Source organism: Paroedura picta, chromosome 3, assembly GCF_049243985.1.
Source record: "Paroedura picta isolate Pp20150507F chromosome 3, Ppicta_v3.0, whole genome shotgun sequence".
Taxonomy (NCBI): domain Eukaryota; kingdom Metazoa; phylum Chordata; class Lepidosauria; order Squamata; family Gekkonidae; genus Paroedura; species Paroedura picta.
The window spans coordinates 171,687,770-171,711,392 of NC_135371.1; the positions used below are offsets into that span (position 1 = coordinate 171,687,770).

General features: G+C 50.2%; 2 protein-coding genes and 2 long non-coding RNA genes across 6 annotated transcripts in view; 2 read left to right on the top strand and 2 right to left on the bottom strand.

Annotated features, from left to right (window-relative positions):
- The window catches only part of FGD1 (FYVE, RhoGEF and PH domain containing 1), a 63,192-nt gene extending 60,286 nt beyond the window's left edge, over window positions 1–2,906 (bottom strand). Inside the window, exon 1 of the mRNA XM_077329589.1 lies at window positions 2,408–2,906. Within this exon, the coding sequence (XP_077185704.1) occupies window positions 2,408–2,543 (136 nt within the window). The 5' untranslated portion in view covers window positions 2,544–2,906. The remainder of the gene's footprint in view (window positions 1–2,407) is intronic.
- LOC143833587 (uncharacterized) lies at window positions 1–8,208 on the top strand. Of its 2 annotated transcripts, none has more exons than XR_013229664.1 (3): window positions 1–1,208; window positions 5,912–7,660; window positions 7,927–8,208. It is a non-coding gene; the product is annotated as an uncharacterized LOC143833587 (long non-coding RNA). The 2 variants fall into 2 exon arrangements; XR_013229665.1 differs by lacking the exon at window positions 1–1,208 and adding an exon at window positions 4,006–5,539.
- LOC143833588 (uncharacterized) overlaps window positions 8,079–23,623 on the bottom strand; it is an 18,645-nt gene continuing 3,100 nt past the window's right edge. The window contains exons 2-4 of the long non-coding RNA XR_013229666.1: window positions 11,087–11,216; window positions 9,334–9,474; window positions 8,079–8,181 (exon numbers count right to left, since the gene is read on the bottom strand). This is a non-coding gene — a long non-coding RNA (uncharacterized LOC143833588). The remainder of the gene's footprint in view (window positions 8,182–9,333; window positions 9,475–11,086; window positions 11,217–23,623) is intronic.
- The window catches only part of GNL3L (G protein nucleolar 3 like), a 22,529-nt gene continuing 18,313 nt past the window's right edge, over window positions 19,408–23,623 (top strand). Inside the window, exons 1-2 of one of the 2 annotated variants that reach the window (XM_077329597.1) lie at window positions 19,408–19,534; window positions 22,688–22,780. The gene's annotated coding sequence lies outside the window, so the exon portion shown is untranslated. Of the gene's footprint in view, window positions 19,561–22,687; window positions 22,781–23,623 lie in introns of both variants that reach the window. The other variant, XM_077329598.1, reaches the window with a different exon arrangement.

A 23,623-nucleotide genomic window follows, 5' to 3' on the forward strand; every position in this document is an offset into this window, starting at 1 on the left:
AGCCCTTTACATCGGAGAAGTCCTACTGGGAGCCACCAGAATTTTAAAGGCTCCCTTTATTGTGGCTGGAAAAAAAAATGTGTCTCAAGATGGAAGCACAACTGCACAGCCAGGGAGGAACAGACATCTTGCAGCAGGAGTGTTTGGACGCATCTGGGTTCCTTTAGCCACTCGATCAGAGAGCAGCGTAGAACGGACAGCGTTTGCCAAGCGGACTCGGACGAAGCAAAGCCAATCCGGAGTCACCACCTTTCCCTGACGGCCACCGTCCACCTTGGACTTCCCTGTGCATTCTCAAAATCGCTGCCACCCGACAATCCGGGCCGAAGCGGCCTTCCCCTTTCCGTCTGCTTCCTTCCCCCTCTTTTACTCAAGGAAGCGGTGGGTGGGTCTGTGACATGGAAGGCGGGAGGTGGTGGGGGAGAGAGGCTGGGAGCCAAGATTCCTGGGTTCCTTCCCCAACGCGAGGGAGTAGTCTATCCCGGCCGATAAATCTCGGCTTTGGAAGGAAGGGAAGAAGGGGAGAAATCGAAAGGACGTGTGGGTCGCCTCCAGCCACGGAAACAATAAGGCGCTCCAGAAATTGCTACTGGTGGGAACGGAACAGCGAAAAGAGATCAGGGTGCCCATCCGTGGGTTCTCCTTGTGTGCAGGGAGCCCTTAGTCGCCTCCGGTGCTGGCTCCAGTACAGAACCGAACAAAGCTGAGCCCGGTCTGAATCAACAAAGGAAAGGGGCGGAGAAGGGAAGGGCTGGCCCCCCTGTCAAGACACAAAACAGCAGCCAGGGAAGTATCAATTTTAGGATTCCCCACTCCTGGGCAGGCATCATTATAACACTGTGGTGGGGCAGCTATGGGGGCCAGGGCTTCTGATGGGGAGGGGGGGCTGCTGGCCCTGGAAGGAGCAAGAGAAGTGCAAAGGCAGGCAAGGGATGGGACAGGATGGGGAGCCCTGGACACCGTCTCGAAATGCGGAAGAAACTGGTCTTCCGAGTCATACAGGCAGAAATCTGTTCTCCACCCTTCTGCCCAGCTCATCCCATCCCAGGCGGCAGACAGCACCGCTCCAACGCCCAGAGAGATGCAGGAACCAGGCACGGCTGGCAGCGGCCACGCCAGGCCTTGCGCCCGGAGGTTGGCGTGGCCTCCTTCCACTGTCACAGGGCTGGGAAGAAGGGCCAGCAGTTTCGGAGCCTTTGTGCAGGAAGGTTTGTTTAGGGTGTCTTTGTTTTTGTTTTTTTTCCCTTTGCTTTTCAAATGGTTCCTGCCACCGTTTCTCCCACAATGGTTTCTAAGAAGACCCCGCTTGCAAGAGTGACTCAAAGGCGGCAGCATCTCCGGGGAATTTTTCCCCCTCTTCTCCACAGACACCTACCCCCCCCCCCTGCTCCCGGCACAGCCCACTCTAGCATGCATTTTGCGGATCAGGCCCAAACCGTAGCCTGAATTTCCAGGGCGCTGCTAGACAATACGCTCCCTTCTGCACTCCGAACAAGTGGCAAGGAGTCCCACGGGTCACCGTCTATGCAGACCTGGACCTGGGGGAACCTTCTCCGAGAGCAGTGACAGCAATCAGAATTTGGACCGACAATGGCCAAGAAAGGAAAAAGAGATTTGCAGGCACTAGGGGCACCCAAGGCCGGAGATTAAGGCCAGGGGAAGCAGAATGTCTGTCCCTGCTGAGCAAAAAGATGCCAAGTTTCCTTCTGGGGTGGCCACAAGTGCTAGCAAGATGCTGGGGGTGCGAGTGGGTGGGTGGGTGGGGGGTGTGGTACAGGCCGAGCAGCCGATGTTCTCCCCACCCCCTTGGAACCTCCCCCCTCCAAGATCCAACCGCATCCTTCTTTGTTCCAAAAATCCGGCTTCCCTCGGTCCCTTTGCAGGTTTGGGGAACTGCAAAGCAAAAGAACCAAAATGGCAGAGCGCCTGGCAGGAAGGGAGGCAGCGGCCAGGCCACTGTATGCGCTTTGGGGCAGATGCCTGGCCGCCCCGGTGCCTCTTCGCAGGCCGATGGGGCAGAGAAAAACAACATCTGGGGCTCACCCCCCTTTGCCTGAATGAAGCTGCTCCAAAGCAACAAGCAGGGTGGAGGAGACAGAGACAGATCCACAGCTGGTTGCGCCCCCCCAAACAAACACAACAGCCCCCCAGACCAGACACCAGGCATTTCTCACTCCCCTCTCAACAACCCCGCCTTGCAACGCCGCTGGGCGGCCCTCCCCAGCCCTGGACAACATCTGGATTCGCACAAGAGCCCTTCCGCTCTAACCATTAGGCGCTGCTTCCCCAAGCCAAAGAAATCCATCTTCCCCCTCTCTCCCCCCTCCCCCGATCCAATTCCAGGAATTGAGCCCCCCCCCCCCTCCGAGTCAGCCTCCCCCTCCCCCTTTCCGGGCATTGCACTCACCGGCTCGGATCTGGGGGGGCGCCGCCGCCGCCGGCCCCCCGTCGATGTGGTAGGAGAACCTCATGGCTCGGAACTGCTGCGAATAAGACCCGCCGGGTTCCGGGCTGGGCATGCCCACCACGCTGGCCCTCTGCATGGCTGCGCCGTCCACCCAGCCCTGCCCAGCCCCCCCCCCCCGGACTCAGTCGCCCCCCAAGCCCCCCCGGGCGCGCCCCACGCAGCCCCGGCCGCCTCGGGTCCCCATCAAACGACCGGAGCCCCCCCTAAGCCCAGACGCTTGGCTTTGGATGCCCACCGGAGAAAGCCCGGGGATCGGGGGGGCTGGAGGGCTGGCTGGCGGGGGGGGGGCTTGCAAACAGTCCGAGGCTTGATTCCCACCCCCCTCTCGCTTTTTTTTTTTTTTATAAAGACAGATCCTTGGAACAAGTCGGCGCAGCTCTTCCCGGGAGCAGCGCCTCCTCCTTGGCCAGGCATGGATCAGAAAGCTTATCCACGTTGGAGAGTCTGATCGAGGCCCCCCCTCCTCCTCCTCCTCCTCCTCCTCTTTTCCTCCTCCTCCTTCCCCCCCCCCCCGCCTAGGGGGCTGGATTTGTCTTGCTGCAGCGCCAGGCGCGGAGAGCAGATCCCTCGCAAGATCGCCAAGCCTCCTCGCCAGCTGAAACCGAACAAAAAAAAACCGGGAGGGGAGAGGAATGGGGTTTAGGGAGCCGCACGCAGCCCTGGGTGTCCGGGGGCGCTTGCGGCTTAAGCTGGAAGGGGGGGGAGGGGAGAGGAAGGGAGGGGGGGAGGGTCCCTTCGCACCTCCCCTCCCCCCGCCCCAGGATATTGACAAAAAGGCTCAAAAAACAGGAGGGCGTTTGGCCACTGCATCTGCTGGCCCTTGGGAAGCTTCCGCTTACAGCGGTGGGTGGGTGAGAAATCGGTTTGAAGCCGGTTTAAGGGGCCGTGTTGGGTCAGGCCAAGGGCCCTTCCAGTCCAGCGCTCTGTGCGGCCGCTGAGAGGTCCGTCCATGGGGCCAGAATCCCTCCTACTGTTGCCCCCAAGCACTGAGAAGACAGAACATCGCTGCCCCAGATGTAAGAGAAGCCGTGCTGGGTCAGACCAGTGGCTCCTCCAGGCCAACCCCCTGTGTCACACAGTGACCAAAAACCCAGGGGCCACCCAGAGGTCCTCCAACAGGGCCAAAAATCCCAGAAGTCTTTTGAGGCGGCGTCACTCCACCCACCCACATTTCCCCGCCCCCTCCTCTGGGTAAGCCTCAAAATTAGAGGCAGGATTTTGTATGGTTCACAATGAATTGCAAACCACACGGACTAAAGACTCCCTAAAATGCCTGCATTCCCTTTTTGGTCTATTTTTGTGCAGTGATCTGCTGGATTAAGAGTTCAGATTTCTGCTCTTGGCCTCTTGCACCCTTTGAAGAAATCAGCTCAATACGGTTGCCAGCTCTGGCCGGGGAAATACTTGGAGATTTTTGGGGTGGAGCCCGGGGAGGGTGTGACTTTGCCCAGAGATGGTTCCGTAGAGCAGGGGTAGTCAACCTGTGGTCCCCCAGATGTCCATGGACTACACTTCCCATGAGCCTCTGCCAGCTTTTGCTTGCAGGGGCTCATGGGAATTGTAATCCATGGACATCTGGAGGACCACAGGTTGACTACCCCTGATGTAGAGGATAGAGCAGAGTTGTTCTCTCTTGCCCTAGAACCAAGGGATGAGATGAATGCAAAGGAAATTCTGTCTAAACATCCGGAAGAAGTTCCTGACAGTTCGAGCAGTTCCTCAGTGGAACAGGCTTCCTCAGGAGGTGGTGGGTTCTCCATCTTTGGAAAATTTTAAACAGAGGCTGGAGAGCCATCTGACGGAGAGGCTGATTCTGTGAAGGCTCAAGGGGGTGGCGGGTGACAGTGGATGAGCGATTGGGATGTGAGTGTCCTGCATAGTGCAGGGGGTTGGACTAGATGACCCAGGAGGTCCCTTCCAACTCTATTAGGGGTTTTAAGGGTTTTTTTTACCGATTATGACCCGCCACGAGCCTCATGGGAGTGGCAGGATATAAATCCAATTAATTTAAAAATTATTATCGTTCTATGATTCTATTCCAAAAGTATGCAGGATTGGTACCCTCCCACCCCCCGGCTATCTCTCCCAAATAAGTTTCACTGGAAGAGTAAACATGGGAACTGTGTTTTTCCTCCAAGATATTTTTAGTGGCTTTCTCAACAAGAGATGACCCTCTTGGAAGTTCTGGGGGAATTTCACAACAGACGGAGTCCCAAGCCCACAGCAAAACTCTTGAGCTCTGTTTCCAAGAGGTTACGACACTCCCCCTTTTCAATAACAATAATAAAAAAGAGCGTGGTGGGGCTACTGCACCTTCAAAGCCAAATTCGGTTGCTTTGAAAGGAAAACACGGCTTTTTAAACCCAAACTGATTTTCTCAGAAAGGGACATAAAAGGGCAATGCTTATTTTTAAAGAAAGGGGCCGGTGGGTGGGGGAGCAGAACAAAACATTCTCTGGAACCTCCATGGACAGGAAGAATTCGGGTTACTAGCTCTGGGTTGAGAAATACCTGGATATTTTGCAGGTGGAGCCTAAGGGGCCTCCTTCCAAAGCAGCAATTTCGTCCAGGTCAACTGATCTCTGCCACCTGGAGATCTTTTGTATGGGGAGGGGGAATCTCCAGCCCCCACCTGGAGGTTGGCAGCCTTTGGAACCATCCTCAGCTCCGACTCTCAGATTAATATGCTTGCAAGCCACAACAGCTGCAGTCAAATTGGTTTGAGGGCACCAAAGACAACTCTGCCAAGCCAAGGAGGGACACCGGAATTAGACTTTTGTCCCCTGAAGCAGCAGGACCACTTCTGGGCCAATGAGATGAAGCCATGCCCACCCCCCACCCATGTGCCTGCACTGACTTGGGTTTGCTCCTCTGAAACCAGTCTCGGGAACACCACTTCGCTCAGCTGGTCACTGGGAAAGTTGCCCTGTCCGCCAAGGATCTCATCCCTCTCCTGAAGTCATATGCGTGTCAGCTTGCCCACCTCCTGGTGGTCTCTGATGATCTCCTTCTATTATTAGAGCCAGCTTGGCGTCGTGGTTAGGAGTGCAGACTTCTAATCTGGCAAAACAGGTTTGATTCCCCGCTCCCCCACTTGCAGCAATCTGGGTGACCTTGGGCTCGCCACAGCCCTGATAAAGCTGTTCTGACCGAGCAGGAATATCAGGGCTCTCTCATCCTCACTCACCTCACAGGGTGTCTGTTGTGGGGAGAGGAAAGGGAAGGCGACTATAAGCCGCTTTGAGACTCCTTCAGGAAGAGAAAAGTGGCATATAAGAACAAGCTCTTCTTCTTCTTCATCGTCATCATCTCAGGGCCCGCTCAGCCTCCCCTCCCTCACAGGGTGGGGAGAGGAAGGGGAAGGCGAATGTAAACCACTTTGAGACTCCTTTGGGTAGAGAAAAAGCAGCATATAAGAACCAACTCTTCTTCTTTTTACAACAGATCTCCAGCTGATCAAGATCTCGGAATGGTTCTGAGCAGCAAATCCCAAGAAGTAAACTCTGAGCAGGGAATTCCGTGCTGCGAATTCCGAAAAGTGGATTCTAAGCAGAGAATTCCTGCCACACATCAGCTGGACCAAGGACGGGTGGACCAGGAGAATCAGGTCACATCTATTCCGGCCCTCTGTTTTGCTTCTCAGGTGTCTTGTTAGCTTGAGCAGCTGGCGTTGCCCTCCTTTAGGGTTTTGATCCCTTTCCCAGGTCCATAGAAAGGAATTTGGCTTAGGCTCCTTTTGTATGCATGCATGTAAATTTATGGGCATAAATACGAAGGTGACACACATGGGTGTCTCAAGACCACACATGCGGCAGAAATAGCAGAGTTTTACTGTGCCAGTGACATAAGAATGTCTGTCTGGCCAAGCTGGGAGGGGGCACCTGTCTGGAAAACCTCTACCTTCCACAGACTCAGGGCTCTGCTAGTGAACCAGCTGGGAGAGGAAGCAACCCAGATCTTTCACTGTTGTTTTTATTGGCATGTGCAACATCTGCATGTGCATAATTGAGTGTCCTGCAGGGGGCATCGAAGGAGATGTATATTTAGCAGGTGATTTGCTAGTGGTCTCCAGTATCCTGATTGGGTCAACAAGAGACTTGTTTTTTTGAGCACACTTCCTCTCTGCTTGCCTCCAGAACAGCAGTTGAGCAGGAAAATGATTGCAGACAACAGTTAAAATAGTGAACTCTCTCTCTCTTTCTCTGGTGCTCTGTTCTCTTCACATATTAAAACGTTGACAACCGTTTTTCCCTTCTCTTCTTTTGCAAATGACACCAGGGGGCGGGGAGTCCCTGTTTCCCAGGATCCTGATCTGAATTGGGTCCCCGGACACCCGAACACGGCTCTCCCGATATATGGCCAAGAGGATGGCAAGGACTATGTAACATTCATTTAGATTCCACGGGCCTCCCACGGATAACCTTTGATAGGCTATATTGCAAAGCTGCCTGGTGATGTTGAGATGTTATGATGTTAACATTGTGGTTTATTTTTTTATATTAAGGTTTTAATATTTGTGTTTTCCGTATGAATGTGAATGTATGCTGTTCATTGCCCTGAGATGCAAAGGAGGGCAGTATATAAAATATTTTGTTGTTGTTAGGTGCGAAGTCGTGTCCGACCCATCGCGACCCCCTGGACAATGATCCTCCAGGCCTTCCTGTCCTCTACCATTCCCCGGAGTCCATTTAAGTTTCCACCTACTGCTTCAGTGACTCCATCCAGCCACCTCATTCTCTGTCGTCCCCTTCTTCTTTTGCCCTCGATCGCTCCCAGCATGAGGCTCTTCTCCAGAGAGTCCTTCCTTCTCATGAGGTGGCCAAAGTATTTGAGTTTCATCTTCAGGATCTGGCCTTCTAAGGAGCAGGCAGGGCTGATCTCCTCTAGGACTGACCGGTTTGTTCGCCTTGCAGTCCAAGGGACTCGCAAGAGTCTTCTCCAGCACCAGAGTTCAAAAGCCTCAATTCTTTAACGCTCGGCCTTCCTTATGGTCCAACTTTCACAGCCATACATTGCAAATATAAAATATATTGTGATTATTATTGATGATGATGATGATGATAGAGCATGGCTTATCCAAGACAGGTGCTGGAAACCAGGACACATCCCTAATAAACAAGGACATTCAGTCATCGCATTTCCAGTCTCCAGGATAGACTCCTCCAGAGACGGCTGGCAATTCTCTTCTTCCAGGTAAGGAGCATTGAATTGACTCCCCAAAATGCCCAGAAGTTTACTTTGCCGCTAACAGCCAAACTAGGCTTCCCATTGGAAGCCTTCTAATGGGAAGATGGCAGGAGCCCCTTCAAATCAAAACGGGCCCCTGCGGCTCCAAGGAAGTAGGGATGCCAACCACCAGGTGGAGCCTGGGGATCTCCCAGGTCATTGCCAAACTCAAGAGATCAGTTCCCCTGGAGAAAATGGCAGCTTACTCCATAGCATTGTTGTTGTGTATGTAGACCTGCCGAGGAGCCAAGCTTGAAGTCGAAGGCAGGATCGTAATCCTGCAATTGTGATTGGTCAACACGCGCCTGGATCCCGACTGCCAGATCCAATCAGTTCAAACTGACCAGTAGCACACACCGGCGGGAATCTACTTGGTCTGCTTAGCCTGGAGAAGAGACAACTCTTTTATTCTACCATTGTTCTCTGATGTATATATGCTGATGTTTTCAGGGGGTGTTTTTCCCAATTCAGTTGTTGTTCTTTTGTCCCTTAGAAAAATAAAGAGCTGAAATGAACTCACAGTGGTCTATGCTTCCTGAACCCACGGATTTAACAATTATACTCCACTGAGGTCCTTCCCTGTGCCAAACCCTGCCCACCCCCCAAAGTCTCCAGGTATTCCTCACCCCAGAGCTGGCAACCAAGTTCCCATGAAGAACATTACACACATCTGCTGCCTGGCTGCAATTTCCCCGTGGCGGTGATTAGTGAAATGTAATGCCTAAGGCGCCTCTAAAAAACACGTCCTTTCTCTTTGAAAAATGTTGTGGGGTCCCAGGCTGCTTTCCAGTCTTGTCACTGGCACCTCTGTGCAACCAATGGCTTCTCGATTGTGTGCTTTGTAGCCATTCGTATCTGGCCACCCGCCACACTGCTCCCGTCTCAGCGTCAGAGCCCAGCAAAGATGGCAGACTCCCTCTTTCCCCAAACCCCTTCGGTTCCCTTCTCAGAGATCTCGTTTCCGGTGCCTCCCTCCCAACCCAGCCTAACCCAACCCTAAAGTCAGTGTATCATGCTCCAGTCCAGGGGAAGAGGGGGGAGAACAAGGTTCAGACAGCAATCCGCTAGCTCTGAACAGATCGTCAAAGCTGCTTTTCCCCGGCTGGGTCTTTTTCTCTGGATCTGGCCTGCTGAATGAAATTCCAGCTGGGGAGAGGAATCCAGGCTATTTCCTGTTCCCTCTATATGTAATTAAAATGCTTCTAGCTCTTGTTCTGCCTATAGGCCATATATTTTTGACAGCAGAAGAAGCAGAGACCGAGCGGAGGTTTGGAGGCTGGGCTACGGAGCCAGCTTTCTGCCACCTATCCAAGTTCACTTTCCCTTCTTCTAGAAAATCTACTAAGCCTGATATATCTTCAAGGGACATATTGATGCAATGCCTTGGGGAGTGAGCTGAAAGATAACACTCATATACGATTGCGTTATGGGTCACTGTGCCCCAGGGTCACTGCATTTTAAACTCCCTCTAGGTGAGGCATTATCTTTGCAGGAAGAGCAGCCCACAGCTGCCCGTCTCCGGAACAGCACGTGTCTCAAGGCCAGAGTCAAAGACCAGTTGCAAATCCGTGAGCAGATCTTCAGGTCTATTTCAAATTCTAGGGGATTTCCGCACGCTTTAAAAATAGTGAGGTACTTACCTTTCGTTGTTGTTATATTCTGGTAACTCCACATGACGTCGCCAACATGCAGCGTCTGAGCAGTAAACAGCCAGCTACATCCTCCATTTTCAAGCGCTAGTTGGTGAATCCCCAAAAGCAGATTCATCAACAAATGTAGTGCTACCTACCGAAGAGCAACCAGCAGGCCATCAGCAAAAAAAATGTATGGAGGTAAAGAAGCACTATCTCAACCTCCAATATACTGCCCTCGTATCTGCCTCCTTCTCCCGGGGACGGGAGGTTTTTTTTTTAAGTGAACTTCCTGGAGCAATGAATAAGCATTCAGTCGTGCAGACAAAAGCAAAAAAAAAAAAAAAAATTACCCCCAAAGTTGTAGCACAAAGCATGCCTCTCTAAGCTCCTCCCCCCCCACAAAATCAGGAATGAGATTTATTTTTAAAAGAAGCAAGACTCGTGATTCCGTAAGTGGTGGAAATAAAGAAGCACTATGCATCTATGATTAGATGCATAGGCATTTCAACAGAGAACTATTGATTTAAAAAAAATTAGCAGCCATCGCTGGCCCTTTAAAGCATGGAGAAAGGGGATTGGCTGCCTGGCTTGATTGACAGGCGGAAGAGAGTTGCATATAAATCGCGTTGCTCTTTTCCGCCATTTCCAGCAACACTTGTGGAGGGGGCGAACTGCAAAATGGTGGCAGAGAAGAGCGAGACAGCAAAAAAAGTGAAGAGGGGGTGGGAGGCACGATTATATGTAGCGTTATGCCACAGCTGGCGTAACACTATTTTTAACGATTTGCCGAAATGCCCTAGCAATGGTCTCCTGGTCACCCTACGGGGCACGCAGTTGCCCCGAAATAAGTTGAGGCAAACTGTAGCTCAAAAGGAATCCTAATAGTATAACACTGTGAGTTCTTACCAGGGATCTTAAGACACACTCCCTCCCCCAAAACCTTCATATTCCTCAGGGTTCACTTGGAAGAAGCACCTTCCATCAACCAGAAAACATCCAAAGGAGTGATGAATACTCAAGATCTGTAGTGTGTATGTTTCAAAAGCACATGGTGGCATCAGAGATGTGCATTTAGCCTCCTAAGAGCAATAACCTCACCAAAGGTTTCAAATCATCTCCTCCAGTCTCCTATTTGGCTCTTTGGAGACTTCCTCCTTGCTTCCTGCACAACAGACTGAATGGACCGAACAATTAAATCAGGCTTTCTCAACCAGGGTTTCGTGAAACCTTGGGGTTTCTCGACAGCTCCGGAAGTGTTTTGCCGATCGGGCGGGAGTTAATTAATTTTAAAAATATATTTTAGATTTTTCAAAAAATTAATGGAGCAATATATGGTTCTGTTGACCTACCCCCCCACCCCAAAAACGGCCAGGGATGGGCCTGGAGAGGTAAGCATTCTCATTTAACTTAACTGCGTTGGAGGGGTGGAAGGGGCCTATGGAGGAGCAGATGCCTGCCCCAGCCCTAGCTGATCTCTGTCACCTGGAGATCTCCAGCTGCAACCTGATTTGTGACGTTTTGGGTCCCTCTTCATAAAAGGCAATATATTTTGGCTTCTTGGAATCTGTTCTGAGGAACTCACTCGCCCTGCGATTTCTGTGTGTTACAGAGTGCGGCAAACAAGCACAATCTGGTCTCTCTGACAGGAACGGCCGTGTGTCCACCCAGCACCTACTTCGACGGGTGTCCGAATGAAGTGTGGACAATTCTACTTTCTAAACAGGAACCAGACCCGTTTCTTTCCAGAAAAAATAAAAACCTACCATCTCTCGAGTCCCCCCAGCAAAGCTCATGGATCTGCTTGCAACGTGGCATCGGGGGAGAGTTTGACAGATACTTCCGAAAAGACAAATCAGTGAGTTGTAGATCAAATCAAGCCTGAACGCTCCCTGGAAGTGAAAAAGACACAGCTGAGGCTGTCGTGCTTTGGACACGTTATGAGTAGATGAGAATTACTGGGAAAGACAGTAACACGACTGAGGGGCAAGAAAAGCGGCAGGAAAACCCAACCGTGAGGTAGATCGACTCAATAAAAGAAGCTACGGAGCTCCGTTTGCAAGACTTGAGCAAGGCTGGTGATGCTAGGACGTTTTGGAGGTTCTAAATCATGGGTTTGATGGCACTGAACCCACACCCTTGGACAGGGTTGCAAAATATCTGTCCTTAAGCTAGGTTTTGATTTCAGTGGAGCAGAAAATTCCTGCCCCTCCCCTCGTTGCTGGAGACCCCACATCCCCCCAAAATGCTACATCTGGGTGACAACAAAAGTAGAGTCCAATAGCACCTTTAAGACCAACAAAGATTTATTCAAGGTGCGAGCTTTTGAGTGCATGCACTCAAAAGCTCACGCCTTGAATAAATCTTTGTTGGTCTTAAAGATGCTATTAGACTGTTTTTGTGTTGTGCTACTTCAGACCCACATGGCGACCCACTTGAACCTGGGTGACAGTAGGTTCCCCCAAAAAGTGGGGTGGGAATATCAGGGGAGGTGGTCCTGCTGAGAGATGGAACGGGTGGGAATTATCCCAACCCCTATCAAGGAAGCCATGGCTGGAGCAAGACTGGAGCAAGACTGACAGCCATAGGACATATTGCATAGGGTTGCTGTATGTTGGAAGGGACTCAAGGGCATTTTACACATCAGCATGATGTCAGGGTTAAAGTGTCAGAGTAGGATCTGAGAAATCCAGGTTCAAACAGAGAGCCAGTTTGGTGTAGTGGTTAGGAGTGCGGACTTCTAATCTGGCATGCCGGGTTCGATTCTGCACTCCCCCACATACAGCCAGCTGGATGACCTTGGGCTCGCCACGGCACTGATAAATTTCTTTTATACTGAATGCTGTTTTCCATGGGCATGTTCAAGGAAGATCTGTGCAAGGTGGAGAAATACCACTGCAAACACCTGAGAGACAGACGAGACGTGTGACGCATTAAAAACCACCCGCCAGCCACAGTGCCCGAAATTTCATATGGCCTTGGGTAACCCCGCATCCTCAATTCACTTTTCCTCCCTGCCTTCCCAATAGCACATCTTCTGGGTGTAAATATTTAATAGTCCTACATGCATTATGCAGACCAGGTTGCTGATGTGTTCAGAATTTGGTTGCATCCCTCGCTTAACCACAGATGCGTACATGTCAATGCCTGTGCTAATTGGGAGCAGGATCGAAGCCTCTGGGCTGGCCCTGATTTGGGCCTCCTTGGCTGGCATGCAATTCCTAGAGGCTCATGATAGCATGCCCCCATTCCACCCCACCCCTTTGCATACAGACAAACTACAACATATCCTGCAAGACAGCAGAGGAGGGGGGATAAATCAAAGAGGAAAATCTCTGCAGAGAGAAGTTAGGGTTTCTGGAGCCTCTGTTGAGAGAAGTTAGGGCTTCCCCTTTAAGGGAAGCCTTGCAACCTGGGAACAAGGAAGCCTTTGAACTGACGCCCTGGCCAATCAGTTCGGGAAAAGCAAAGAGCTGCACCTTTACTCATGCCGATTTTTCAAATATCGAGGGTTATATCCACTCCAGGATATTGCAGGGGAAAGGTGGGGTCAGTCTGGATCAATCATGCTTGCTGCAGAGGGAAAATTTAAAGCATCCAAAATCAAAACGGCAATCGCATTCAGTGTAGATGGCAGGACCTCTAGCCTGTTTTTGAAAGCATCCAGGGTTCCACCTGGCATTTGGAAACTTGAGGCCGTTCCCGTACTGATTTTACCACGGGTGCGTTTTTTCTTGTCAGTTTTCACTTCTTATACCAGTGATAACGCTTTTTTCCCTCCTTTACAAATATTTTCCTATTACACACCTCACCTTGTGAACCTATTTCTGAAGACGGCTATTTGTGAAACCACAGACAGCAAAAGCACGATGCCGGTTTTCTCACCCCTTCGACACAAGCGGAGGAGAGATGTGGGAAACAACTGGAGACGCAACAAACTTGGCGCTTGGCGAGCTGCAAACTTGGTGGCGGTGACAGAAAGGGGGAGACACACAGTTGTGTGCTCTGACGGATACGGGGCTGTGGCATCTTACCTGCCGCTTCTAGCCCCCCTCTAGGATTGCTGTGTGCCAGAGAGAGTTAACTTTGCCGAAGGTGACCAGATTTTAACATTGGTAAAGCGGGACACTGTTGACCGGGGAGGGGGGGGGGAGGTTCTTGATTAAGAGAGCCAGTTTGGTGTAGTGGTTAGGAGTGCAGACTTGTAATCTGGCATGCCGGGTTCGATTCTGCACTTCCCCACAGGCAACCAGCTGGGTGACCTTGGGCTCGCCACGGCACTGATAAAGCTGTTCTGACCGGGCAGGAGTATCAGGGCTCTCTCAGCCTCCCCTCCCTCACAGGGTGTCTGTTGTGGGAAGAGGAAAGGGAAGGCGACTGTAAGCCGCTTTGAGCCTCCTTCGGGTAGGGAAAAGCGGCATATAAGAACCAACTCTTCTTCTTCCTCTTCAGTAATCTCAGGGCTCTCTCAGCCTCCCCTCCCTCACAGGGTGTCTGTTGTGGGAAGAGGAAAGGGAAGGCGACTGTAAGCCGCTTTGAGCCTCCTTCGGGTAGGGAAAAGCGGCATATAAGAACCAACTCTTCTTCTTCTTCAGTAATCTCAGGGCTCTCTCAGCCTCCCCTCCCTCACAGGGTGTCTGTTGTGGGGAGAGGAAAGGGAAGGCGACTGTAAGCCGCTTTGAGCCTCCTTCGGGTAGGGAAAAGCGGCATATAAGAACCAACTCTTCTTCTTCTTCTTCAGTAATCTCAGGGCTCTCTCAGCCTCCCCTCCCTCACAGGGTGTCTGTTGTGGGGAGAGGAAAGGGAAGGCGACTGTAAGCCGCTTTGAGCCTCCTTCGGGTAGGGAAAAGCGGCATATAAGAACCAACTCTTCTTCTTCTTCTTCAGTAATCTCAGGGCTCTCTCAGCCTCCCCTCCCTCACAGGGTGTCTGTTGTGGGGAGAGGAAAGGGAAGGCGACTGTAAGCCGCTTTGAGCCTCCTTCGGGTAGGGAAAAGCGGCATATAAGAACCAACTCTTCTTCTTCTTCAGTAATCTCAGGGCTCTCTCAGCCTCCCCTCCCTCACAGGGTGTCTGTTGTGGGGAGAGGAAAGGGAAGGCGACTGTAAGCCGCTTTGAGCCTCCTTCGGGTAGGGAAAAGCGGCATATATGAACCAACTCTCCTTCTTCTTCTTCAAAATTTGGTCTATAGAGAGCAACAAAAAGTTTCATAGAATGCAAAAACAGGAGTCCCAAACTTTTTCGAGCATTTGGAATTCTGTCACAGGGTGGGGGGGAGGGGCTGTATAAGGCACGTTGCTCTCTTCCGCCATTTTCGGGAGCAGATGTGGAGGGCGAAAAACGCGAAGCTATATCTACCATTTTAAAGCGTGAATTGGCGAATCCCAAAATGTGGATTCAGAAAGTGGGAGGGGAGGAAATCCAGTGTGGCATGCTGTCATAGACTGCATCCACCAACGCTTTTATTATTCTCCAGGGGAATTTATCTTGGTCATTTGGAGAAAAATTACAATAACAGGAGAACTCCAGGTGACTCCTGAGGTTGGCAACCCGAGCAACTGGTGCCATACATCACAAGGTTACACAGTCACAACTCCAAATACAACCTCTACGCTGTGGGCTGCACCTGGAATCTCATCTCCAGACTACAGGGATCAGTCCTCCTGGAGGAAAGGGTTGCTTTGGAGAGGGGGGCTCCATTGTATCATGCAGCATGAAAGTCCCCCCCTGACCCAAATCCCACCCACTCCCAGCTCTACCCCTCCCAAAGTCTCCAGGCATTTCCTGACCCAGAGATGGCAACCCTGCACATAACACAGAGGCTAGCCCAAGCCGCGTTCATGCATGGTTGTCTTAATGTGCATTTCCATTCTCCCCAATGGCTAGTCGAAACATGGTGTGCGTAACAGGGGAATGGTCTCTCTTCAAAATGCAACAGCACAATTTCAGAATGACACAGCATCTGAATCCCAGCCCACTCACTGCGGTTTGTCATCCCTCGCATGAACGATCATAACATGCAGCCTGCACAAATGATGCACAATTAGCGTTTGCACCCCCACCCCCCACCCCACCTCCACAACCGGCTCTTCTAAGTGATGAATGCCAGCTTTCCGGAGTAATAAGATGCCTCATCAGAAGGATACAAGGGACCAAGCCCTATGAAGATAGGTTGAGGGACTTGGGAATGTTCAGCCTGGAGAAAAGGAGGTTGAGAGGGGACATGATAGCCCTCTTTAAGTATTTGAAAGGTTGTCACTTGGAGGAGGGCAGGATGCTGTTTCCGTTGGCTGCAGAGGAGAGGACGCGCAGTAATCGGTTTAAACTACAAGTACAACGATATAGGCTAGATATCAGGAAAAAGTTCTTCACAGTCAGAGTAGTTCAGCAGTGGAATAGGCTGCCTAAGGAGGTGGTGAGCTCCCCCTCACTGGCAGTCTTCAAGCAAAGGTTGGAGACACTTTTCTTGGATGCTTTAGGATGCTTTGGGCTGATCCTGCGTAGAGCAGGGGGTTGGACTAGATGGCCTGTGTGGCCCCTTCCAACTCTATGATTCTATGATTCTATGATTCTAAGGAAACTGAGCCCCCCCAGAACGGCTGCCCCACAAACTGGGCAGTCGAAGAGTTAAGCTAGCTCCCAGTTTGCTCTTGGCAGGAGGGAGGGAGGGAGACGTTGTGAGAACGCTTTGGCTCAGCGGCCAGGCCTGTGGCCGGTCCTTGCTGAATGGTCACTTGTGTAACTAGCCGCTCACGTCTGCCCTGCTTGCAGGGCTTGTGCCTGAGCCAAGGACAGAGGCTGTATACATGGGAGAGCTGTGCAGGCAGAGTGAATTCCTGACAGACAGCTCTTTGAATGAGGGTGGGAGTGTGTGTCTCAAGAGAATTAGGCCTCGGAGACTGGGAACGGAAAAGAAAGGCTTCGCAGAACATCCTTTGCTCCGGAGGAGGAGAAATTAAATTCGGGAACCCTGTGACTTGCACACAAAGCTATGCCCTTAATCCCAAACCATGGCTACTGACACACACACACACACACACACACACACACACACACATCTCAATGCCTGCTCCTGCAAGTTAGGCCAGTTTAGATGGGAAATGTTGAGACATGCGATATCAGCAGTGGGCATGGATGAACAGAATATGAAGAGGGGCCTGCAGGGGGTGTCAGAGGACATGTGTATTTAGCATAGTCAACTAGAAACTTCCTGATGTTTTTAAAACAATAATTGTAATTATTTTTATAGCCTGTCCTTCCCAGCTGGCTCAGGGCTGGTAGCAACAAGACGTCTACAAGTATTCAATTACACAGGTAACAGTTTTTAAACATTTTAACTTATATTAGTTAAATAAGGTTAAACTGCCTCCTTAAAAATCCGTCCAAAAGATAATTTATTTCTGTGGAGCGGTTGGTGTGCTGTTTTTTGAGTAGGGAGGCCAGTACTTCCTTGGTGTTAATTTCCTGGCCTCCTCCAGGGTCCTGATTGGCTCATCTGGAGACTTCCTGCTCCTTTGAGCTCACATCCTCCCCGCTTGCCTCCACAACAGGCTGAATGAAGACAACAGAACAGTTAAACAGTTAGGTCTTTCTCTCTCTCCGCTTTCTATGCAAAGTTGTTTGTCTTGATAATAAAACTAGTATATTCTTTTAAGCCGCTGCTGCTGTTCCCCTTTTTGCGTATTTAAACTCTGCCAAAAGGAACCTGAAGAAATATGCACACACAAAGAAGTTTATGCCCAGAATTAAATTTTGTCTTAGAAGTACCACTGGACTCAAACTTAGTTATGGTAGGTGTTGTGTACATGGCCATGCTAACAATCCTACGGAGGACCGAACTTGAAGTCCAAGGTTACATCAACACTAGGGTGGCATTGACCAATGGGCTGCAAGGATCTGCGCTACGGAATCCAATAGTTTCAAATCAATCATGTAGAATCCAGCCAATTATGCACAGTGTGTGGTGATCCTTCTGTCTACATAGTGAATATAAATTGAGGGTTTCTAGGGGGGGTTCAGTGTGGTCTTGGTACAACTTGTATAAGGTGACCAGATTGTCCCACTTTTGGAGGGACATCTGGGGGCTCCTGGCAAATTGTACTTATGTTGAAATTAAAAATATATATATATTACAATACTATTGTTGCGTTCTATGCATTCTATGAAACTTTTTGTTGCTCCATATAGACCAAATTTTTAATGAAGAACCCCCCCCCCCGGTCAATGGTGTCCCGCTTTACCAATGTTGAAATCCGGTCACCTTAAACTTGTATCATCTTCTGGGACCAATAAAGAGCTGCAACAATTCCAGCGTCTGAGAGTCATCGACCCACAAGAACCCACCATGGATCTAATAGTAGACCAATGTTATTGATAGCAGGAGACTAAAGTCAGGACACCTGTGGCTGTATTCAGCTGTACTGGAGATCTGAGCTTTGAGTTTAGAAACCACAGAAGTATAAGTTCAATAAATAAATACATAAATAGTGTGAGTCCAATCAGTTTTAAACTAAATACAGAACCATCTAACAGACCTACAAATGTGACAAAATAATAAAAATAGAATATCAACCCCTCGTACTGTCCGTTGCTAAAGACCAAATGCATCCTGACAAAGCAACCTTGGGCCTCTACCTCGAAACAAGCTGCCTGGAGCGATAAGGGGAGGTGGGACGGAAACGTTTCAATAAGTGAAATAAATAAAATAATAAAAATATATAGAATATATGAGGTCCCTTCCATGAGGTCCCTTCCAACTCTATGATTCTATGAAAGTTTTATACAGTATTGCCTCGTTATATCTCATGTATATCTATTAAAATTTTTTTTTAGTGAACTGGATTTAGAATTTAGCGCCTGTAAATCTGCCTCAGCTTCTCTTGTCTCACGGGCCTAGCTCAAGGAGCTGCCTCACCCCAGGCCCAGTTTTACAGACAACTGGGGGTCCTGAACTCCCCAGAGCCGTACGTTTCAAAAAATCGGGAGCAAAAAGAACTACCTCCGTTACTCTGCATGAGAGGATGCCTAACTGGATGGTTAAAACATGTGAAGGGATGTCTGCTGTGGAAGGCTGGGCCACTTAAGCTGCCCATCCTGACTCCCACAGCGGCCAGCCAGTTCCTCTGGAGGACCAATAACAGGGCAGAGAGGCCAAGGCCTTCATGAGAACATCAGAAGAGCCCTCCTGGGTCAGACCAGGGGTCCATCCAGTCCAGCATCCTGTCTCACACAGAGACCAACCAGGTCCTTGGCAGGCTGGTGTAGTGGTTAGGAGTAAAAGGTAAAGGTAAAGCACCGAGTCATGTCTGACCCTTGGGGTGACGCCCTCCAGGGTTTTCATGGCAGACTCAATACGGGGTGGTTTGCCAGTGCCTTCCCCAGTCATTACCGTTTACCCCCCAGCCACCTGGGTACTCATTTTACCGACCTCGGAAGGATGGAAGGCTGAGTCAACCTTGAGCCGGCTGCTGGGATCGAACTCCCAGCCTCATGGGCAAAGCTTTCAGATGGCTGCCTTACCACTCTGCGCCACAAGAGGCTCTTTAGTGGTTAGGAGTGCAGACTTCTAATCTGGTGAGCTGGGTTTGAATCTGCATTCCCCCACATGCAGCCAGCTGGGTGACTTTGGGCTCGCCACGGCACTGATAAAGCTGTTCTAACTGAGCAGGAATATCAGGGCTCCCTCAGCCTCACCTCCCTCGCAGGGTGTCTCTTGTGGGGAGAGGAAAGGGAAGGCGACTGTAAGCCGCTTTGAGACTCCTTCGGGTAGAGTCTCATATAAGACACCAACTCTTCTTATTCTTCTTCCTTTGGAGGGCCAACAACGGGGCAGAGAGGCCAAGCCTTCCCCTCATAAAAATATCAGGAGAGCCGCTTTGAGACTCCTCCAGGTGGAGAAAAGTGAGGTATAAAACCTACTAATCCCCTACTCCACATGCAGCCAGCTGGTTCTCTCAGAGTTCTCTCAGCCCCACCCGCCTCACAGGTGCCTGGGATGAGAAACAAGCGAATGCTCATTGTCAGCTGCTTTGAGACTCCTTGTGGTAGAGAATAATAGGCTGGTAAAACCAATGCTTCTTCTTTTTCATTGGTGAACGCACCAACATCTCACCAGTAGGTGCGCGCACATCGGCATTTGGACGAGAAAGAAAACAAGGATCTTTCAGCGGCTCCTCAGACACTAAAATATTTGCATTCCAGACTAAGCTGTCGTGAGTCAACTTTCACTTCATCAGATGTATGGGCGTGTTCATTATTTATATAAACTACTGCAAACAGAGAGATAGGGAAAGGAGGGAGAAAGGCTCAGAGAGAGCCCAGCTTAAAGCAATACCCAGTCCTCAAGAGGTTTTCTATCTCTGGTAGACTCACAGGGGTGGCCAAACTGTAGCTCCCCAGATGTTCCCAGACTACAATTCCCGTGAGCCCCTACCAACTGGCCATGCTGGCAGGGGTTCATGGGAATTGTAGTCCATTAACACCTGGAGAGCCACAGTTTGGCCACATCTGCAAATTGTTTATCTGTTTCATTTATACTTCAACTTACAACCCGATGGGGACTCAAAGTGGCTCTCCTCATTCTCCTCTCCTCCGGTTTATCCTCACAACAATCCTGTGAGGTAGGCACAGCTGAGAGCGTAAGTCTGACCCAAGGTCACCCAGTGGGAATTAAAACCATGGGACTTGAAGACCATAGGCTGACACTTTAGCTGTTACATCTCACCAAACTTGGTGAGTACACCAGAGCACAGATGCGTGTAATTTAAAGGTTGCTGTTAAAGGTTGTCACTTGGAGGAGGGCAGGATGCTGTTCCCGTTGGCTGCAGAGGAGAGGACACGCAGTAATGGGTTTAAACTTCAAGTACAACGATATAGGCTAGATATCAGGAAAAAAAATGTTCACAGTCAGAGTAGTTCAGCAGTGGAATAGGCTGCCTAAGGAGGTGGTGAGCTCCCCCTCACTGGCAGTCTTCAAGCAAAGGTTGGATACACACTTTTCTTGGATGCTTTAGGATGCTCTGGGCTGATCCTGCGTTGAACAGGGGGTTGGACTAGATGGCCTGTGTGGCCCCTTCCAACTCTATGATTCTATATATACAGACTGCTTTGTTGTTACAGTTTTATACAGCCAGCTTGGTGCAGTGAGAGACAGCTGGGTGTTGTGCTTAAGAGTGGCAGCAGGGGGTTGGACTAGATGGCCTGTGTGGCCCCTTCCAACTCTATGATTCTATGATTCTAATTTACTTTGACTCTGATTTGATTCCACGCTCCTCCTCCACATGCAGCCAGCTGGGTGACCTTAGGCTAGTCACAGTTCTCCGAGGGCTGGTCTGGCAGAGCTCTCTCAGGCCCACCTGCCTCATGGGGTGTCTGTTATGGGGAGAGGAAGGGAAAGGTGTATGTAAGCCATTTTGGACTCCTTCGGGTAGTGGAAAGTGGGGTATGAAGAATCAGCTCTTCTCGCAGGATAACTGCGGATGCGATGTTTATTAGCAGATTAAAGCCTTTAAAAATCACAGAAGCTTTTGAGCTGATCTTGCAGAATTCTTGGAATTATAACGTTGTGAAGTGGCTCTCATTTTTGGTCGGCAGTACGCTGGAACAACATGGGACGCCAGCCCAATAAAACGAGAGACATTTGCCAATTCTATCTGTAAGCCGGAGCAAAGAATGCTGTTATGCATCCTTGTGGCAGCGGTGGTGTGTGTGTGCGTTAATGCAAAGACCCCTTTATTCTCCTCTGAGCTATTCCTATCTGAAGTCTACACACAAATGCTCTTTTGGCAGTTAATCTGCGCCTTTCAGTTGCCAGCCTGTGATTATTCCTTGCTTGCTATTTTTGCTGCAGTTATTCTGAGTCACATCCTTACATAGACAGTTTGGATTCCAAAGGGGGACGACGCCGGCATTCAGCCCCGTGCTACGAACAAGATTACGTCTGGCCTCTGAAAACGCGTTGTTGAGATCTTTCAGTTTTAGGCACGGCCGCGATTTCAGGAATCCAGCGTGCCGTCAAAGCAGCCCAAACCTTGTCGGCCTCCCCTAAGCTCACTTCGGGTCTGACAAATCTCATTTCATGCGCACACTTAAAAATTGCCGTTCAAGGTCATAAAACCTTAAAATGAATGCCCCGCTTTTCACTGAGCCCAGGGCCTTCTGCATGCCCAGCAGAGGCTCTGCCGCTCAGCCAGGGTCTCAGGTCAAGGTCTTTCCCATCCCCTCCTGCCTGGCCCTATTAACTGGAGATCCTGGAGATTGAACCTGGGACCTTCTTCCTGCCAAGCAGAGGCTCTGCCCCTGAGCCAGGGTCTCAGGCCAAGGTCTTTCCCATCCCCTCCTGCCTGGTCCTTTTAACTGGAGATGCCGGGGATTGAACCTGGGACCTTCTTCCTGCCAAGCAGAGGCTCTGCCGCTCAACCAGGGTCTCAGGCCAAGGTCCTTCCCATCCCCTCCTGCCTGGTCCTTTTAACTGGAGATGCTGGAGACTGAACCTGGGACCTTCTGCCTGCCAAGCAGAGGCTCTGCCCCTGAGCCAGGGTCTCAGGTCAAGGTCTTTCCCATCCCCTCCTGCCTGGTCCTTCTAACTGGAGATTCCAGGGATTGAACCTGGGACCTTCTGCCTGCCAAGCAGAGGCTCTGCCACTGAGCCAGCGTCTCAGGTGAAGGTCTTTCCCATCCCCTCCTGCCTGGTCCTATTAACTGGAGATGCCGGGGATTGAACCTGGGACCTTCTTCCTGCCAAGCAGAGGCTCTGCCACTGAGCCAGGGTCTCTGGTCAAGGTCTTTCCCATCCCCTCCTGCCTGGTCCTATTAACTGGAGATGCCAGGGATTGAACCTGGGACCTTCTGCCTGCCAAGCAGAGGCTCTGCCACTGAGCCAGGGTCTCAGGTCAAGGTCTTTCCCATCCCCTCCTGCCTGGTCCTTTTAACTGGAGATCCCGGGGATTGAACCTGGGACCTTCTGCCTGCCAAGCAGAGGCTCTGCCACTGAGCCAGGATCTCAGGCCAAAGTCTCCCTTATCACCTTCTGCCTGGTTCTTTAAACTGGAGATGTCAGGATCGGGGATTGAACCCGGGACCTTCTACATGCTTCCCCTCTGAGCCTCAACCCTTCCCCTTAATCTGGCAGGTGTCCCCCCTCTATGCTTTTAATAGCTGTACGCATGGCGTTTCTCTGATGAAGTCCCCTGCTGTTGCCAACATGCGCATGCCAGAATATGCTTCGCCTCCGTAACATCTGCTTGTCATGCAGATCGCAACGCACAGGAGGGCCTGCCAGGGGGAAGAGTTGGCATTCCTCTCCCTGGAAGCACAAGGCCCTCCTCTGTCCCCCCAGATAGATTTATCCCTTTCTTGCTCTCCAGGTATCTGAAATCAGAAGAGGATCAATCTGGAAAGAGAACTGATCACCCGTTCAGTGACAACCGAGGGACAAAATTAATAGGGTTTTATAGAGGGTATGTCTCACTTTCATATTTATTCATCCCCCTTTCCAGCAATTTCGTAGTGATGGTGGAATTCGTCTCAAGTTGCAGTTGACTTTATTATTATCTGGATTTATTTATTCATGGCGACCCTGGAAGGTTTCCAATGCAATGTGGTTTAAGAGAAGAAAAGCTGTTTTTTTGCACCTCACTTTCCAGTACCCGGAGTCTCAAAGTGGCTTACAATTGCCTTCCGTTTCTCTCCCCACAGGTGAGCCTGAGAGAGCTCTGAGAGAACAGTGACTTTCCCTCACTTTCACCATGCATCTCTGAGGGGTTTTCTTTTTTGTTTCACATTGCTTTTCCTCCATTCAGTGCTCAGTTTGCTTTCTGAGAGTGCTTTTTTGTGCAGATTTCCCCCTTCTTTTGCTTCCAATCCAAAAGTAGTTCAAAAGCCTACAGATTCCATTCAATTTTATCCTTCCTTTCTTTTTCCGCCTCTTAAAGGACATTCCTTGCCCACATTCCCTGAGCCATATGGAAGGGAGGTATAAAAATCAAATCAAATCAAATAAAAATAAATAAAATTGACATCAAGATTATTCCACATACTCTGCACCTTCTGCCATCCTCCCATCTTTATCGGTGTACAAGTTCCTTTCACTACTTTTCCTCTCGTTGTTTTGAATTTAATTTTTTTTACAAGTTGCATGAGTCTAGAAATATGAGACTATTGCTAGACTCAGATTGTCAAATTTTAAAAATCAGGCTGACCCTGCTTAGCTTCCAAGAGCTGACCATATAGGGTTAGGTGCAGGAACCCTGGTCAGGGCAGAAACAAACAGAAGAACTTTTGCCATTGCCTACCTCTGTGTA